The 21,190-nt window shown below is 38.0% G+C and overlaps 1 protein-coding gene across 2 annotated transcripts in view; it reads left to right on the forward strand.

The window, feature by feature from the left end:
• The window catches only part of npas1 (neuronal PAS domain protein 1), a 69,179-nt gene that overhangs the window by 16,934 nt on the left and 31,055 nt on the right, over positions 1–21,190 (forward strand). For both annotated transcript variants that reach the window (XM_007260896.4, XM_022687076.2), the window contains 2 exons: positions 91–267; positions 5,724–5,962. In XM_007260896.4, the coding sequence (XP_007260958.3) occupies positions 173–267; positions 5,724–5,962 (334 nt within the window). In that variant the 5' untranslated portion in view covers positions 91–172. The remainder of the gene's footprint in view (positions 1–90; positions 268–5,723; positions 5,963–21,190) is intronic.

The raw sequence follows: 21,190 nt of genomic DNA on the forward strand, positions 1-21,190 counted from the left end.
AAACTAACATTGACTTTTCCATCTGTAATTTTTTTCTTTACCTCTCTTCCTCTCTCTCTATCTCTTCTCCCCCTTTTCCACCCCCTTCAGCCCCTCTGCGGGAGGTCTGGGTCTGACATAGCCTCGGCCAGTCACAGCCTGCTTTAGAGGTGGCCGCAGGAGCGGCAGCACCATGGCGGCCATGCCGTTCGTCACCGAGGGGAAGTGTGTGAGTGTGGAGTGGGACTTCCTACAAGGACTCCTCGCCAAACCGCCCACCCTGCCCTGGTAAGTCATGCACACACACTGATTTATTGCCAGATTGATGCATAGAGTAAGTAGAAGTGTATCTGAAGCTTTATGGGGCCTAGAGGTCAACAGGTGCCCAGGTGCTGACTGGGCTTACAGGTTGAAGGTCTCCAGAAGCATATTAAAACAAAACAAACCCTACCTTTAATACACACACACACACTTTACAACCAACAATATATTTGTGTTGTCAATACGGGATGCCTTCTAATCTGCACATGTGTATCATCAGAAGGGGTGTGTAGGAAGGTAGTCACACACAAAAAACTCCTTTCTAAAAAATGTAAAGGTCCGAGTGAGAAATATAAAAAGGCTAAATAACTAAGAATACACAGGTTTCACAGGATTCTGCTAATGGATGCTGAGGCTTTGCTCACCTAACTGGAAGCTTGCCGTTTGCATCTTATGAGTCTAATGACATCAGTGACTGACGTCATTTTAGAAAGTGGCAGCTTAGTAAACACTGTACAGATTGATTTTCTAAATAAGGAAACTCTAATCAAAATAATTAACTACCATTGACCTATAGTAAGAAGTGGATTTAAAAGTTCCTTACTGATTAAAAGTTAACTCATTTTTAGGTTCATCTGCATCTCTCTGTCTCTGCATCCGTGCTGGAAAGACTGACAACCAGCTGACAACTGAACCACTGATTTATATACATTTTCTCAATATAATTCTAGAAATGTGTTTTTATTTAAAATATCCATAACTCGACAAAATAAACATAAAATATAGATTTTTAAAACCTCACAAAAATAAGGACTAATATCACAAAGTACATGTAAATGCTCGAATGGCAAGCCTTAGAATTAATAGATTTTATTAACTGGGCATAATATAACATCTCTGTTATCCTGTCCAGGGGCAAATCCAGCGAATAACTTTTTTAAAGGAACTTTGGCTGCACCTGTTGTGTTTTAGGTGGAATTGTGCAACAATACATTCATAAGCCATTATGAGTGGGTCAGAATTATCTAAGGTTAAGAATGAGCTTAAGATCTCCCTAATCTACAAGGATTTTCAGAAAATGCTTGTAATTTTAAGAATGTATTTAAATACATGGTTCCGAAATTCTTAGCCTTAAAAACATTTTGGAAAAAGCATCCCATGTAGAGATATGTATAAGTGTAGAGTGTAGAACCATTTACAAGTTTAAAGAAGTGGATGTGAAGGTTTTACTACTAATTTGAGGGATCTATTACAAAAATGCTTTTTTAGATGATAGCTTTTTAAGTATGACAAACCTTTTAACTATAACCTATATATGTTGCATGAGCTCTGATAATAAAGGCCTATAAGGCAAATATATATATATATATATATATATGAACTAATAATCATAAGAACTTTAAGGACCATTAAGGATTAAATTTTCTGTAGCCACTCATAATATGATCAGGATGTATCATCAAACATGCTAAGTTAAATCACTAGCCGCTCTTCAGCAGCTCTTTAGCTTCAGCCAGTATTTTCTTATTTGAGCTGTGTGGTACATCACAGACATCTGTGTGGGATTTAGCTTCTGAATTTGCCCACTGCCATTTCCCCACTACATTTCCACACTCAGGTCTGCCAGGTATAGAACACAAACAATGTGCTGCAGCCATGGAATCGGGCGAGCTGGCTATTTTTCTGCTGAACAGGCCATCAATGTGCTTTACACATTCAGCTATATAATCAGCTATAACAGGGAAGTCATTTTTGACCAGAAGCTCAAAACTAGTTACCATAAAACAAACAAAACAGGAGGGTTAATTGTTCTTACACTCACATCTCTTATTGACATAAAAGAGCCATCTTTGTTTCTATATAAAAATAATAATAATTATGTAATAGAGATTATATATATAGAGTCTATTATATATATATAGAGTATAAAGGATGTACCGATTCTTTGTCGAACCTAAAACATTTGAATAATTTTAAACCTTTATTATTATATATTAATATATTGTTAATATGACAAAACTCCCACAGACCCAACAACACTGAATGTTGTGAAAGTGAATGCGTGTGTGTGTGTTGGGGAGTGTGTGTATGTGCACGTCCCTGCATGAATTGCTCTGCGTACTCTCCAGGCGGTGTGCTTGGTTCCATTAGTGGAAGATTAACTAAATTTCAGTGGAATTATTAATGTCTGCTCATCTGTAGGTGGATATAAAACTAAGCAGAATCAATAGTGCTGTATTGATTGTGCCTCTCCAGGGTCATTCCAGTATAATAATGAGATGTTCTAAAAGGCTCTCTCACACAGAACACCACTTTTACATGCAGTGAGAAAATACGGGACAACACACACACACACACACACACCACAGATCAGGGGACTCTCATATTTGGGCTAATAGACACACACACTTTGACGTCCTTCAGAATCACACATATAGCTTTCCCACTGTCGTTTCAATTTTGAAACATGTCCAGACCGGCTTAAATAAATAAACCAGCTTTTTTTTTTTTTTTAAGCTTTTATTATTATTTTTTTTTTTTTTGCAGAAAGCTTTTAGGCAATTTCATTTTTCTTTCCCTGCCCATACACACATTCACACACCTACACACACACACACACAATCTTCCGCTCTGAATTTCTCCCCTCCCTCTCTGCTGTTACATGTCTACAGCCCCCCGGAATGAGAATCAATGTCACAGACACAGAAGGGGGTGGGGGGGCGGTGGGAAAGAGGGGGGGACGTCGGCTCTTTCTTCCAGCACAGACACAAATTGTGGAGTCGCCGTGACAACATAATTCCACCACTCAGGCCCCATTGAGGGCGAGTCGATACCCAATCAGAGCGACAGGCTACCTGGCCCAACTCTCCGATGCTCCCTTCCCCCATTGATCCCTCAATCAAGACTGGAGGCTCATAGGCCAGCAGGAAGGGCGGTGAAAAGAGCTCAGCCTCCCAGAACATTAGCCTAACATTCTCCTAGAGCATTAGCCTGGAGCAGACTATTCCATCAGCACATTATCCTAGCATAGAATCTTCTCCTAGTGCATTAGAAGAGCATTAAACTTTCTCCAAGAATATTATCCTAGTGCTCATTATTATCTAAAGCAGGGGTCGGCAATAGGTGGCCAGCGAACCAGATGTGGCCCACAAGCATGAAACATCTGGCCTGTGAAGTTGTTAGAACTATAATAATATATTAATTAAAAAAAAAAGAAAAATAAAATGCTTCTCTGATGAGCTTTTGTTTACATTTCTTCCCTGTCTTTCTGTCACGCTCAGTGTGACCTAATTTCTTCGTTCTTGGGCTCCCTATCTACTTATAAGAGTGTTTTTTTCCCGGCCGTGTCCCAATTCACTAGCCGGGGCAGCAAGTAGTATATTGGACCGCAACCCTGAAGACACAGGTTCCATCCCGCTTAAGGAGCGGTGTGTTTGTTTATTTATTATTTCCTTTCTTATTGGGTTTATCTGCTATGAGATCAACTGTTCTGCCATTGGGTTTAACAACCCTCTGGGCTGGAGAGCACTCCTAGTCTGTAGCACTCCTACTCCTACTCCTAGTCTGTAGCACTCCATCCCATTACACTTCATTTTAAAAAATAGATTTTTTTTGTGGCCCGCTGCCAAACTTAATTGCCGACCCCTGATCTAAACCATAAGAATAGCAAATGACATTCTGCAAGAATATTAGTCTAGCAAAGAACATTATCAGATAATGTTTCAACCAGCCACAGGTTGAAATATTGCATGAATGGCATTTCACCTAATTCTTATCATGGTGTCTGTTTACAGCTAATTTCCCTCATTTTAACCAAAAGAGCCAATCGGCTTGCTGCGTAAACTGCAAACAATGAAGGGTTATTATAATGTGGAGATCTGTGCAAGCGTAGTAGCCATAACAAGCCGAAAATAAATTACATTTCTAGTGCATTTTTGCGCCATGCATTACAAACTGCAGGATAATGCAGGATAATGCTCACCCACACACAGCAAGGTTTTACATACATGTGTTTTTTTTAAGGAGAAGTGGGGGAAAAATAATCTGTATTTCTAGTAACTAGTAGGTATTCTATTTATTTCTGTATAACAAAAAGTATAGCACAGCTCAGAACCACTGGCCCAGCAGAACTGACTCCAGATCAGCCTCTCCTGTCACCTCTTGATCTAATGCCAGTAAATGCTAACATGCTAAAGTAATCTCCAGGCCTGTACTGCCTGCCTGCCTGCCAGGCTGATGGAAACAGGCAGTGAACAGGCTGATCATTCCCCTGCTGCCACTGGAGGTTAGCTGTGCTCTCTCAGCACTGATCCCTCAGCATGGCCCTGCTTGGCAGGGGAATGCAGGTCAGAGTGTCACTTGGCTCAGAGGAATTGTGGGGGTGCGGGCTGCTTTCAGAACACTGGAAGCAAAAGCAGGCTGGGATAATATTAGATGTGAACAGTTTTTTATACCTTCTCTGTTTTAAGGCACTGCATTTGTAATGGCTTCAATTCCACGTTTTCATGAAATTAAAGAAGCAGTTTCAAAGATTCCTGAGTTGCAAGGGGACACAATATTTTTATTTTTTGGATCAGTGTCTTTTTCTGAGACACAGAGTGGTCTGGTAGGTTTTTAGGATGTAACTGCTCTCTACATTTTGATAGATTTCATAAATGAACAAAATAAACAAAACAATATACTAAAAAACATAGACGTTCACAAACAAATTTTGCATTAAAGGAGAACTCCATTGTAAAATGGACTTTTGGTGTAGTAAAACATGATTAAGCGTAGTAACGTTTGTTAAATATCACACCTCCACTCTCCTGCAGCTTTCCAAGATTCAGTAATTTTGTGCTTGCCCGGCACTCTTTACAACAGCCGCTTCAGGTCATATTTTGCCTGATAAATCGCTTTTTCCACCGTTATCCAGGCTCAAAGTACCTCCACACCTCATTGGTAGAATCCGGAGAGCCCTGACATTTAAAACGGGGCATTAATAACTTTAAAAGTGCACCATAAGCTTATTAAAACCACTATTATACACTATTATATCCCATAGCGCTAGCTTCAGCTTCAGGCGCCTCCATCACTGTACTGATAATGACCATAGACATATATACATAGACGTTACACAGCCTGTCTCCTGGCGAATCAGGCAGTCGCCATATTGGAGGAGTCAACCACGCACCCCTATTAGTGCATTTATTAGTACTGAGAAAGGTGTTTAATACACCTGGATCTCGGATAGCTCTTTATCATGTTTAACTACACCCAAAGTCCATTTTACACAGAAGTTCTCTTTTAACCTAACATGCTATTTGCAAGTACACATTCTCACCAGAGAGGTTTCTAATTCCCCAAACCCCCAAAACATACAGATTGACACTTTAAAAACAGAACAGACGTTAGGCTTCGTAACAGCATAAATCGTGTACACTAATCACACTCCTTCTCCACTTTTCTGATCTGTACTTCCTCCATCATCCTCTTTCTTTCAGCTTACAAAACCTGCGGAAGGAAAAGTCCCGAAACGCAGCTCGATCTCGCCGCGGGAAAGAGAACTTTGAGTTTTTCGAGTTGGCCAAGATGCTTCCCCTACCCGGTGCTATCACCAGCCAGCTGGACAAGGCCTCTGTCATCAGACTGACCATAAGCTACCTGCACATGAGACACTTCGCTAGCCAGGGGGACCCACCATGGAGCCCCCTGATGGAAGGGGAGAATAACTGCAACAAGGGTAAGAATTCAAACTGAGCGTTCAACCTAATCTTGAATTTGTCTTTACATGATTATCGATAATTATTTAAGGAACATTTTGTAGGACCCTTTTTTGGATATAGTTTAAAATGAACATTAGATATATTATAATCTAAATATGTATTACTTCCTAAGTAGGGTTTAATGTATTAATATACAGCTCAAAATTAAGAGACCAATTATTTTCTGAATTAGTTTCTCTGATTTTGCTATTTATATGTATATGTTTGAGTAAAATGAACATTGTTGTTTTATTCTATAAACTACAGACAACATTTATCCCAAATTCCAAATAAAAATATTGTCATTTAGAGCATTTATTTGCAGAAAATGAGAAATGGCTGAAATAACAAAAAAGATTTTTACTATTTAGATTTTATTTATACAGTAATGTTTAGACACACCTTACATTCAGTGGCTTTTCATTTAATTTTTTGTCTGCATAGTAGATTAATACTAAAATCATCCAGACTCTGAAGAGAAGCATATGGAATTATTTAATTAAAAAAGGTAAAAAGGTCAAAAAGGTGTTAAACAAAACAGCTTTGCACATCTTGTGACATTTTCTCAGTCAGCTTTATGAGGTAGATTCACTTGGAATGGCTTTCAGTTAACAGCTGTGCTGATTGAGAGTTTATTACGCAAATTTCTTTCTCTCTTAATGTGTTTGAGATTGTTGTGAAGAAGTAGAGTTGGTATTCAGTGCATAGCTCTATTTTTGTAATGCTCTAATTCATATTATGGCGAGATATTAAGGTCAGTCAATCTAGTCAAACTCTGAAACATGTCCACAAGTCTTCAAGACTATCAAAAATGTTATGATGGAACTGTCTCTCATCAAGACCGCCTCAGTATATAAAAACCAAGAGTTCATCAGAGTTACCAGCCTCAGAAACCACAAGTTAACAGCTCCCCAGATAAGAGCAGCTAAATGCTTCACAGAGTATTGTTTAGCATTATTTAACACTTTTAAGGTACTACATGATTCCTTATGTATTCCTTTATAGTCTGGATGACTTCAGTATTATTTTACAAAGTAGGAAAGAAATAAAAAAAAAAGTTTGGCTTTTTAATGAGGATGAGCAATCATCTGCATCTAATGAGAAATCATCTGGTAAATCATTAAATATATATAAATAATGCAAAACATATGAGCACACTGAATTTTAACCCCCTTAGCGCAATATGTAACAAAGTGCCAGATTCTTTCTAATACAAAGACTAACATTTAGTCTTCTTTGCTCTAGACTGATTAATTGAGTGGTATCACCACTGAGGCATTTAGAAAGAAAGTTGTAGAGTCAAGAAGATATGTAAAAAAATATATATATCTCCACATAATTTACAGAGGAGAACATTTAAAACAGCTTCCAATAAGGCCAGCTCAGGACATTATATCAAGTTCAGTCTCATAAGCACATTTTTAGATGTGTAAAGCAATTGTCTCAAACAATAGTAAAATGTTGTATTTCATACATGCTGTGTTACCTCCATCTCTCAATATTTTTCAAATGTAGATCAAATGTCCATTTTTTCTTTTCTCAAAGAACTGTATCTACAGTTTGAAGCAGCCTTTTAGAAACCTTTCTTCCTAGAATAGAGTTTCCACACATCTGATTACAGGAAAACAAATAGATTTTCATAAAGATTTCTCAAAGCTTGATATTGGGACATGCATGAGACCCTTATTGACATCAGCATCAATCACAGAGTCAATTCACATATGAGAGCGCTATTAACAGAGGAGGTGTCTGAGAGCGAGCTCCGGCCACACTCAGTTCTAACATGACAGTGGCGGCCTGTCGATGAATACAAATGCGTTATTAATTTAAATTATGAATTTAAATGGAATAGGCTATTATTGTCTTATAGGTCGGCTGTGTATGTCACTGGGGATACTTTCACTTTGAAAATTGCTGGGGAGAAGAGAAAGAGCTGGAGTTCACGCACGCACACGCACGCACACACACACACACACACACACACACACAGAGACATACACACATATATACGTGCCCACACAGAGTGAGAAAAGTAATTGAGATTGCGCCACAGGAGTAATCACTTGCAGTCATGCGGAGCTAAATACGGCTCATCTGAAATAACGCACTCGCTGGTTCACTCACAACTTTCAGAAGCACGGGAAAACTAACCACCTCATTTTCCATGATGACAAGTGGGGGGCCATCTTTGTTTACTTTGTGTAAAACTTCCAGTACGACAGCAGGTCCTTTGATATAGTCTACAATTACAGTGATAATACACCCACAAAATGATTAGTATGCTATTCTCAGTTACATTGTGTCACAAAAAAAAAACAGAAGAAGATGACAATTCCACTTGTTGTTCACTTGAACAGCAGTGTTACTAACACACCACAAAAAGATTGTGTGTGAGTGTTGTGGGGCCGTCAGAGACAGGCCGCAAAAAGTGGACATCCCAAATAATAAGACGACATCCCAAACAGATCGTCAAACAGTCAATGGCAGACATCTTAAGTCTCCCAGAAGTCGCGGGAGTTTAACGCTTATCAATAACGGCGCCCTGATGCCCGTAGATCAGATAAAATCTCCCAGAATCTAGAACGTGCATGCAGGCGACACAGACCTTTTTCCCCAAACGCGTGTGGGAAAAAGAGAAAGAGGGAGAAAAGGCGTTCCCCTTCGTGTGCATATTCATGAAGTGCATGCAAAACCGAGAAGATTCTCATTGGCCTGTTCTCTACAAAGAGTCTGTAAGTCAGCCAATCAGTTTTTAGTGTGGGCGGGCAGTGTTTTTTTTCTCCCTCCTGAACGGGATGTGTTCAGGACCATCATGGCTGCCATCAAAACTCATTTCACATCTGACTACTCTAAAGTATATCCATGTCTGGTAAAAGTAAAAAACATGAAAGTCTTGCCCGCTGTACAGTTTGTAATAGTGAGTTTAGCATTTCTCACGGAGAACTAGATAATTGCAAAAGACATGTTAATGTGATCTCTCTATCTATGTATAGGTAAAGTTCTGTTATCCCTTGGTGTGTGAGAGGGTTTTTTTTTGGGACAGGGAATAGTGTCCAGGTCCGGGGGTACCTGTATATTTTGCAACTTGGAATGTCTGCAATTGCAGAATAAACTGTTTGGCATTGGCAGAAAAGATTAAGCCAATTTTTAATGGGTTCAACCCACATACTCAGCTCTGCCGCTCATCCCACAAATGCATGTTCCTTACAAATGTGGATGGTACAAATGTCCATTTAAAAGGGAAATTAACAAGCTTTATAGCCAAGAAGCATTGTTACAATAAAGTAACAAACTACCAACACAATTTTTTACTTTTCTGTGCTATATTTCATTGGTCCTGTTCACACCTTGCATTAACACGCATCCTGAGTGATCTGATCATAAGTGGCCAGCACAAAGTACAGGTATGAACAGGATACAAGGTGTTTCAAAGATACATTGCAATCCGATCACTTAAATGAGAACTCTGTTGTGAAATTGACTGGGTGTAATAAAACATGATAAAGAGTACTAACCTGTGTTGAAAAGCCCACCTCTGTTCTGTTTAGCAGCTTTCCAAGATCCAGCTATATTTTGCCCCTACATCGCTTTTTACACCGTTATCCAGGCTCAAAGTAGCTCTGACATTTAAAACAAGGCATAAATAACTTTAAAAGTAACCTAATGTCTGGGCACCGCCATCTTTCACCTTTACCTTAAGAGATGTAGGTTACGCTACGGGTTGTAAACAGTGTTTTTTAATAAGCTTCTTGTGCACTTTTAAAGTTCTTAATGCCTCATCTTAAATGTCAGGGCTCTCCAGATTCTACCAATGAGGTGTGGAGCTACTTTGAGCCTGGATAACGGTGTAAAAAGCAAATTAATCTGCAGGGGCAAAATATGCCCCATATCATCCATTCTAAAGCATGTTTGGACAAACTGTAAAAAATTGCTGGATCTCGGAAAGCTGTGGGAAAATGGAGGTTGGCTACTCAACAAAGATTAGTACTCTTTATCAAGTGTTACTAAACACAAAGTAAATTTTACACCGGAGTTCTCCTTTAAACCACATTGGTCTGAGACACATACGACCATAAAGCACCTTGTTGCATCTCCGACAGCAAAGCACCAAATAATAATAAGCAACAGCAAAACCATACCATTCACTCCTCACATGATACAATGAGAAGCAAGTAGATAAAGGTGATACTCAAGGCTGGTACAGAAACTGAACTAGCTGCACCTGGAAGATGCATTTAAAACTATACGTTTTTTGACACACGTGATCGGACCACCAACCACATAGTTTTATTCCATTTTTGAATGGGGCCACAGTTTCTCGAGGGCCAAATTCACACCCACAGTGCTCTGATCTAAATACACACACTCATTTTTACAGTTTTTCCGTATTTGAGGAGTCATTTCAGGCCTCTTTGAGTCCAGGACCATTTGGCAACCCAGGTTTCTGCAACTCAGCCCGTTGTTTGTTCTGTGCTCGGTGAGACTGGTCTCAGTTGTAAAACGAACAATAGATCTAAGAGCCAATTAGCTGCTTCCTGTGTGTGGATTTCTGTGCGAGCAGACAGAGCCGGACAAAAGAGGCACAGTGCTCTCTAAAGCTTGTTAACAAGTGTCCGGACCGGAGGAGTCTATTTATGAGCGATAGCTGTGTTTTAGCCTGTGTGTGTGAGCCTCATTACATCTGCTGCATCAAAGCACCTCACTGCTGCTCAAATAGTGGGGCGTTTTTCTCCTCCGCTCCACAACTCTCTCCATCTCTCTCTCTCTCTGCTGTCAGTTTCTCGCTTCCTTTTTATGATCATCTTTTATTTTCTGTTTTCCTCTCTCAACTCTCTCTTTCTCTCTCTACTGTTTGTCTCAGTACTATTCTCTCTTTCAACTATATAGTCCTCTGCTCTTTGCTATTTTTTCCTCCTATTTTTCTTTGTACTATCGCCCTCACATATCTATCCCTCTGTCTCTCTCTGTTTTATCCTGCTCTCTTTTTTTGGTGTTTTTTATTTATATTCTGTTTCAAACATCTCACACTTTATTTTTTTGAACTATTCTCTATGTTATTTTGCTCTCTTATCTTTTTCCTATTTCTATCTTTCTTTCTCTTTATCTCCTGTTTTGCTCTCTATTTTCTGCCTTTCTTTTTCTCTCAGCTCCTGCCTCTCTAATGTCTCTACTATCTTTGTCTCTCATTCTCTATCTTCCTCACTTTTCTGTCTCTCTAGCCTTACTGTCTCTTTCTCTCTGTCTGTCTCTCAATTATCTGTCTATCTCACTAGCTATCTTTCTCTCTGTCTGTCTCTCTCATTACTATCTCTCTCCTTTCTGTCTCTTTCCAATGTCTTTCTTTCTCTTTTTTCACAGTCCCTATCTATCTCAATTATGTCTCTCATTGTCTCTCCATTATCTGTCTGTCTCTCTATTTTCTCTCTCAGTCTTTGTCTCTAGCTCTCTTTTTACTATCTCTGTTTTCTGTCTCCCTTCTGTACCTACTGTATGTTTCTGTCTGTTTCTCTACCATTGCTGTCTGTCTGTCTCTATCTCCCTCCTGCTCTGTGCATCTCCTCACTTTACCATCTCTCTAGCTTAACTGTATCGCTCTCTTTCTCTCAGTCGTTCTTTACTGTCTCTTATTTATCTGTCTTTCTTGTCTCACTATCTATCCAACTTTCTCTCTCTCTCTACTGTCTCTTAATTACCTGTCTATCTCACTATCTATATTTGTCTCTCTCAGTCTCTCATTTCTCTTTACTATATTTTTCCTATCTGTCACTCTCTCCATTACCTCTTTCTTTCTCTTTCTCAATCCTTGTCTAACTACTGTCTCTACTATCGTTTTCTGTCTGTCTTTCTCTTTTTTTTCTCATTTTCAGTCTCTCTCTCTCTCTCTCTCTCTCTCTCTCTTTACTGTTTCTCCTTTCTGTCTCTTTCTCCTATATCTCTTTCCTTCTCTTTTTCTCTGGTCTTGGCTTTTTACTGTTTCTAATATATTTCTCTGTCTGTCTCTCTCTCTCTAATATGTCTCTCATTGTCTCTCTACTGTCTCTCAATTATCTTTCTCTCTCTGAGTTTCTGTCTCTCTTTCTGTCTTCAATATCTGTTTCTTTGTCTCTCTCCTGTCTCTTATATCTCTCTCAGTCTCTGGCTCTCTACTGTTGCTGTCTTTCTCTCACCATCTTCCTCTTGCTTTCTCTGAACTCTCTCTCTCTCTTTCTGTCTGTCGCTGTTTGTCTCTCTCTCAAATATGTTTTAAACTGTCTGACCAGGGAGAAAGAGAAGGCACACAAAAGGAGGAGGAAATTATCTGTGCGATTTGTAATTACAGAAATTAACTATATAACGAGCAGAGCGTAATTACAAGGGTTGCCTAATTGCTATTATTACTGAGGGGAAACAGCTCAGCTACAATTAGTCGTGTGCTTGCGTGAGAGTGTGTGTGTGTGTTTGTGAAAGAGTGAATCTGAGTCTGTGAATGAAGGTAAACAGCACCTGTGAGCCTGTGAATGTAGGAGGCTATAGGTGTGTGTGTGTGTATGCAAGTGGATATTTACACTGAGGACGGTATATGGTATTTAAAATAAGTATTTAAAATGATAATATATTAAATTATATTTATAATACAATTAAACAACTAGTTTGAAGCCTAACTGTATGGTTTAGTCAGTGTCAGGACATCCTGTGGTTGGTGAAAGGGCAGCTCACATGTGAGTCGGTGCAATAGAGACCTACAAATGAAACAGGCCTGTTTTTTTATCATTTAAATGCAGAAAACAGTGAGAAGCTCATTATTTACAGCTACAGCAGTGAACCAATAGTCTTTTTCATTGATGTCTGAAGAGAATTGTCCCGAGTACAGGTCTAATTAAAGTCTAATTAAGTCAGAGTCGAGGAAATGTAATCACTTTTCCTTTTGTCTGTTTCGGTGTCTTTTTTCAGTGTCTTTCGCTGAACTTTAGCCTCAGTGCAGTAAGCGCATAATAATCTTTTTTATTAATTTCAACAGAATGAAGCTTCTCTCAGGCTTGAGCAGCTTATTGGAAGAGTACAAAAGGAAATACTCTTTAAATGCCACACAGTATAATAAATGGACAAATTAGGCTATTTAACAATTTAGGTGAATAAACAGCCGGGCATTTTAAAGCAGCAATATTTAGCCATTTTTACCTTTAAATAACAACCTCAAAATAGATGATAATACACTGACTGTGATAAGAAGAATGGCACCTCATCATTGCCACTGCAGGCTGAAACACCATTACTGCACTATACAGTATAACATTGATGGAGCTGCATGAGCCTTCTTGTGAGGACTGTGTATCCCTCTTTAACGAGTCATATTTATATAAAATTAGGGGTGGGCTCAAAAAATATCTCGATATTTCATGATATTATCACGATAACAATACTTTTGGCGATATGACAAAAAACACTGAATTAGAAAAAATAATTAGAATTTTACTATTGCATGCAATATGATATGGCTAACTGAGACTAGGGGTGGGCGATATGGCTCTAAAATAATATCACGATATTTCAGGGTATTTTTTACTATAACGATATACTTGGCGATATAGGAAAACAGAAAATTAATAAATTAACTTCAGGAATATAGTATAATAGTATAACAGCATAATCATAATGTGGCAAAATAAATAATAGCATAAAATAATATAAAGCAGCAAAAATATTGCAGAATATTTAGGGCATGCATATAAACTGCAAACTAAAACAATTATACAATAAATACACTTAAAGCTTCACAGTAAATAATAGACTACTTTTAAGACAGAACATCTCTATTACAATATGGATTTTTAATATCATGATATTTCTGTGTCACGATATATTGTATACGATATAATATTGCCCACCCCTAACTGAGACATTAAAAAAAATAATTTTATCAGATTTGTAACAGAAGTCAATGATCCAGAATGTCATGACTCTAATAATGCACTCCAAATATCTTCATATATCCAGAATTAAAGTAAAATAAATGATACTGGACAGATATACTCTAATCTCTAGTAGATATTTAATGGGGAATATGAAAAGTGTGAATTTTTCTTTTTTACGGCAAAAAAGTAGTACCCTGATGCGATTATTAGGGGTGGGTGATATAGCACGATATTTCGGAGTATAATATCGTTCACGATATTCAAAATTTTTGGCAATATTATCACGTATGATACTATATGGCACACCCCTATATAAAATCCTGTAAAATTATTCCTTACATCCTCAGTCCACGTTCTTTCACATCAGATGCCACTTCTGTATCTCTCAGGCTGCCATAAAATGTACATTTATACAATAGCTGTCCAATGAGGAGGCAGTCAAAGCATAACTTGTATTTACAACTGTGGTGTAAAAGTAAATTACACTCCGTAAGCTGTAGGGGGAACCTATAATGCTGCTTTAAACCCTTTAATGTGCACATGTGGCAGGTTCAATCAATCAGTGAGCCCCGCCACCATTTCTCTGCGTTGTGTTGCGTAGAAGAAATATTTGAGACCTATACTGCTGGTACGATTATTAATTATCAATGAAATTGAAAAAATAAAAAATATACAGACATAGCCAATAGAAAAATATATAAAATAATTTCCTTCACAGTATATAAAATATTTTAGTTTGAAAATTACTATTTTTAATACATATTTGACTAATTTACTTCATAGACACACGCAAACAGAATTCTGATATAAAAATATAGATATGTGCAATATTACTTAATTATTTTACTTATTTGAACTTAACCTTGTATATAATATTTTTAATTAATTCCTTGTTTAATTCCAAATTTTAATAAGTTTTGAAACGAAACATTTTTAAAACATGAAAGCTGAACAAAAGAGCTGAATACTTTAAACAAATGAAGCAATAAAAAGCATACTTGGATGTATAAGATAGAAAGTATGATCCCCAAAACCACATAAAATGGAGGGAGGGTACTGTACTAAGCACTGGCAGCTGTAGCTAGCTAACCCTTCTCACACAAACACTTGAAGATTTAAGCAAAAATACACACCATCCATCTTTAAAACATCCAGAATATTAAACTTAAAAGCCTTATGCTTCATATTAAACTATTTTGAACACATATTAAACTTTTTAAACACTCTTAACTAGAGACTAAGCTTTACCAAACTCTCTCCAGCAGTGCTCTCAGCCAGCTGAGGACAGACTAGCTGGACACAGGAGCCACAGCGCCCCCAGGAGGAATAGAGAAAAATAACATACAATAAAATAAAATAATAATAAAAGTCATTAAGTTAACCAATCTCTTGTTTAAAAATAACCAATGCAATATAGAAAAATGCTAACACATGAATTTTAAATAAACTGAAAACTAAAACACACACACATACAACTTAGTCCCTTTTTTACATAAGGGACATTCCAGGATTTTGGTACATTTCCTGTCCCACCACTTAAATTTCAAATGTACATAACCAAAATATCTAAATAACTATTTTTTTGTGAAAAATGTACTTTTTATAAGACAAACTGTAAAATTTGGTGAAAAAATAAGCTTCTTATATATTATTCAAAAGACTGAATACATTTTTTCTCTTGTCTCACAAATTGGGTGACCAACTCCTTTGGCAAATTTAACAATTAAAATAAGCTCTAAATAAATGACTTCCTCTTGTATATTGTTGATATGCATCTCCTTTACTTATGAAAACAACTTCTTTGGTCTACATTGTATTGCATGTTACAGTTTTTATGCTATTAATTTGTGTCCCACAACATGCGCTCAACCCTGTTACCATAAGGAATTTTACCTGGCAGAGAAAGAGTTAAAAATATTTGTCTACTGGCACAAAGGAAGTTACATCACAAGCACATTTTCTGCCCACATGGACAATTTTCAAGTTTTTTGTCCAAATATGTTTGTCCAAGTTGTGTGTGTCACTCAGTGAACGCAACCCTGTTACTCATATTGTAAGACTAATAATGAGTAGAGTCAAAATTTACTTTATATACTTATATAACCATGTTTGTCCTTGATCTTGTATACATAGCTAAATTTTAAAGTTAGCATCTGTTCCTGGGGTAAACCACAACTTAGCCTAGATTTGCAACCCTTTTACTCGCACCCCGTTACTGTAAGTTACCAACTATATTTCATAATCTAATTTAAAAAACTGCTTTGATACCAGAGCTTGACGAATCAAACTTTTTGATAGTCTATTACCTGTATTTAATAAATATATGACTAAAATGATCAAATTGAAGATCTAATTTTCAGAAGTGACCACCCCTGAAATGTACCAAAATCCTGGAATGTCCCATAAACATATTGTCAACAAAAGGACATGAACCTATTGTCGTCATTCCTAATGCCAGGTGTGGGCTAAAAAGGTATAGTAAGTGGAATGCAGTGATGGTGCTCCAACCCAACACTATTGAGATAAGCTTGTGAGATGATTATTCAATATCCTGGCCAGCCCCACTAATGTTCCTCTCATTGAATTCAATAAGATTCTCACAGCAATGCTTTGATAAACTATTGAATGGACAGGTGTCCCTATATATTTGTCAACATAGTATAATTGAAAATGAGTTTAAACCTTATTTGGAATATAGTTTCCACATCTGAACTTTAAGACTTTGGGAAAAAAATGAAAATATACATTTTTATTTAAAACAAAATGAGGAAAAAATTTGTTTTTTTTCTCTAAAAGATACCCTTAAATTATTTTATCCATGTCTGCAATATTAGGTGAAGTATTGCATTAATCTAGCTCATTCTGCCATAATTAGACTTTCTATTTGACCGGCCACAAGTTGCTCTCAGAGGAGGGCTGTGACAGAGCCGTCGAGCCACGAGGGGCCCAGACATGATGCATGACTGTAATTCCACTGGACCCGGGTGCTGCTCTCTGGGCAGAAGCAACCCAGAAAGCCCCCAGGGCAGATGCTTGGAGTGGTATACCCTGCCAAACACATACAAACACACACACACTGGTGAGGTGGGAGGGGGCAGAATGAGGGAGGCAGAGGGGAGAGGGGGAGGAGGAGGAGCGGGGGACTGGCTTTTGTCTGCTTCCCACGTTTCAAAGCCAGTCTTGAAAAATGAATAGACAGAGGAAAATCAATTGCATGACCTTCACACACGAGAGAGAGAGAGAGAGAGAGAGAGAGAGAAAGAGAGAGAGAGAGAGAGAGAATTGAGGAGAGGGATTTGAAGAGCAGTAAAAGGAGCATGATGAACAAGGAGATAAGTCTAAGATGCAGAAAATTATATTTTTCTTTTTTTCCCCATGCACACAGACTGGTATGCCAAAGTTTGGGCACACCGGATTAAAATTTATATTATTGTAATGTAGGTACAAAATTAAACTAATCTCCAAAAAACATAGAGATAACAACAAAACACTATTTGTAATATTTAAATTAAGATTATTGTATTCTATTAGTTTTGCACATACAATGGCATGCAAAAAAAAAGTAATATGACTTTTGTCATCTCTCATGGAGGCTAAGAGTGCTCAGCCTCACTCATGAGGTAAAATCACACAAACTATACAAGTGTGGGTGTTCACGAGGTCTTAGACCTAAGTTAGCCTGTTAGGGCTTTGGTTTGTTCAAAAATTCAAATTGAAATGAAATAATTCATGCCTATTTAAAAAAAAAAACATGCAATTTTTTTCTGCTTTTCCCCAATTTGGCTATGCTGATTATCCTACCCAATCAATTGTATCCCCCCTATTACTAGCAATGCCTCAACACCATGAGGGCTTTTATATATATATTTTTATTAATGTTTTTCCTTTTTTCCCAAGAACAAATACAACATAAAGAAACAAATAAATGTATAGAAAAATCAAACACAAGATTAAAACACTGTAAATAACCCAACACGTTCTACACCCCCAACCAACAGGGAAAAAGTAAAATCTACATAATTATATATATATACATACATATACATACACCTACATGTCTATTTATATATAAGCACTTGTACATACATATCTGCATATCTACACTCACATACAAATAAACATAAAAACAGATATGCACTGATGCACTTCTACATAATACTACGCTACAAGTACCCAATCAGCAGTCTATATTAGGATAACTTATTTTTTACAAAAGCAAGAGCTTCTGACCATTGTAGCCGCTTTAGCACGATGTAGTTTGGCAGTGGTCCTCTCCAGCACAAGAACATCAAGAAAAAAATATAAGAAAGTGCATTTTAAATGAGATTTCTCAGAATTTCAGTATAAATTTTATGGCTGCTGTAACAGCTGCCATTATTATTTTCCTTTAAGAGATAAGCTACCGCCTCTCTTCAAACTGCTGCGGAGGAAAGCTCAGCAACTCTGTTCCAATACCTACAAACGTCTTGTATTGACAAACATTATCTAGAGAATTATTTGGGGAAAGAGCACCATCTACCCACCCAAACAGAGCATGGTCAACCAAGCTCTCTCCAACTTTGGTAGCTGATGGCAAGCTGCATGGTCGGGACTCGAACCAGCGATCTTTAGATCATAGCGTCAATGCCTAAGCTCGCTGAACTATATTATGTTTAAGGTAGCTGTTTACCTTAGCTATTCATTTAATTAGAAAATTGTAGTTACCAGGTATGGTGGAGATTAAGGTGAAGTCTGGAAGACCAAGGAATCTTTCAAAAAGAACTGTTTGTAGGATTGCTAGAAAGGTGAAGCAAACCAACACACTTAACATTTTGTTTGACTGTAAAAACATTCTGGTGACTCTGCTGAGGTAATGCGTAGTTGTATTGTGATAAGCATAATCTGATATGATCCATTAGCCTACACTATCATGTAAATGCTTAACCATCTAATCCAAACCTACATGTGCTCAAGCCTCAGTACATATAAGGGGCTTATGTGTTAGCAAAGTGCATTCAGACAAATGTATTATGAATGTATTAACAGCTTAGGTTTAAGGGTGTTTTCACACCAACACTATTTGCACTCAGTGGTTTCATTTTCACCCTTGGTGCGGATCATTTCAGTTGGTGTAAAAACAGTAATCACACTCGGATACGGACTAAAGCAACAGAGTTTCCAAATGAACTCGAGAGTTACATTTTTTTTGCAAGAATGTGATCCAGTCTCAATTCAACCCAACTACAAAATATACTCCTTATATTTAAGTTAAATGGCTGTTCAGGCATTAATCTGATTAATCACGCAGATAATTAACTATCACAGCTATGAATAAATGGCATCTCTGTTGCTGCTCCATGCTAAGCTGTTTTCACACTGAACGTCGCATGTGCAGCGCTTACTGCTCGTTTACTGCCAAACATCCAATTGAAACCACTGTGTTTGAAAGCACAGTTGCAAATTTTCATCGTTCAGTGTTAAAGCAGCTTCTGCCAGATACGTATATAAGCGCTGGTCAGAAACAGAGAACCTTCTAGCTATATTTAGCTCCTTCTTTTCACACCAGACAGCTCTAGCTCTGAACAATCAAAAGAGAATGTGCTCGCGTGGCTTGTTTGGGGCACATTTTGGTGCGTTTAGGTTTATGCCTGTGTGAAAACAAACCAAACCGAGGGACAGAAACTGATCAAATGTTGCAGTTTACCTCTTCTACTGCCTTACAGGCTTTGGGACACAGCTACACTGTATGGACTCTGTAGATGTTGCCAAGTGCAAATACATTAGCGCAGCTTTGGTGGACAAAACGGCTTTAATATACACTCCATTCTTCCAGACACAATGTCCTCTTTAACCTGTAGCTCTACAGGAAGCTCCGCTGCCCTCTTATTTCCCACTGTAAAGAATTCACACAAAAGCAGCCAATACAGACCCTCGCTGTTTTCAAACTGCTCTGAATGTTGAACGTGAGTTTGATTGTTTTGTCTGCTTTTTGCTCCCTGAATAGATTTTCACCTCCATGTCTCCCTGTTGTTTTTGACCTTCATCTCACACTCTTACACACTCTCTCTCTATCTTTCATTCTTGTTCTTCTTCTCAGTACCTCTCCTCTCTCTCCCTCCCGCCTGTTCTAGATGCCTGTCTGTCCCCTAATGCTCAGCGTTTAAAGCGGCGAAGGCTTTTAAGGGACGTTAATTGCACTCAAATTATGTTCGACCGCGTAAGGAGTGAGTTTACGATAGAGAGAGATAGAGAGCGGGACAGAGAGAAAGAGAGAGAGAGAGAGGGGAAAGGAGGAAGGGAGGAAGGAGGGAGGAGGGGAGGCTGAATGAAAGCATAATTGCGATAGAGAAGGACGTTGTGACTAGAGTCACTTTCCCTCTCTTTCTCTTTCTCTATCAGGCTCTTTCTTAGCCCCTATATGTGGGGGGTTGGGGGGCGTCTGTAAAGAAGTTGCCAGGAGATCAGCCTATGACTCCCATCGGTCTGACTAGATTGAGCAAACTTAGACGAAATAAAAGGCCAATGTCACAGTTCCCATAGTAACCTCCTAACTTGTTCAATAGAGGAAGGGCAAGAGAGTAAAGAAAGTGACAGAGAGAGAGAGAGAAAAAGAGAGAGAGAGTTGATTTTTAACAAAGGCTTTTATTCAGTCAATATAAGAACTATGTCAGCTCAACAGTCCAGATATTTCATTATTTACCGTTATTTAATCAGTGTCCACTCTCCTCCTTTTTCTTCCAGAGCTCAAAATGACTTAAACTTTACCAATTTTAGCATATTACAGTGTCATCAGGGGCGGAATAATGAAATTAAGTCATTAAGTGGTTCTATTCAGCCGCAATATTTTAACAAGGGAAGAGACAGACAAAGAAGTAGACAGAACAATATTTATGTCTTAGAATGATGAGCCACTGGATGAGACCCTTATTCACCCTGCACACTAACACCAAATAAACTCATGAACACATACACATAACCCCCAGAAACAACATCCCACCAAAATAACCCCAAAAGGAATGAAGGGCAGCCACAAGCTTTGCCATAATATCTTAGAAGGCTGTTAACAACGACAGAATGTCCCGATCAGATCCATGGTTTCTGTAGTTTGTTCATTTTAAAAATACAGACAGGAATAGAAAGGAAGAAAAGAAGAAGAGAAAAGTCACTTCATGACATGAGTGAGGCATCACAAAGATGACCCAAGAGTTGAGCTGTAAGAACTGCAGTCAGTCTCGCACTGTGATTTCATTTCCAAAATGTGATTAAAGGCAGTGAGGTCCCTACAGAAGCAATGGAGTTACAGTGCATAATTTTAGCATACTCTGTCTGTCTGTC

This window comes from Astyanax mexicanus, chromosome 18, assembly GCF_023375975.1.
Source record: "Astyanax mexicanus isolate ESR-SI-001 chromosome 18, AstMex3_surface, whole genome shotgun sequence".
In the NCBI taxonomy this organism is placed as follows: Eukaryota; Metazoa; Chordata; class Actinopteri; order Characiformes; family Acestrorhamphidae; genus Astyanax; species Astyanax mexicanus.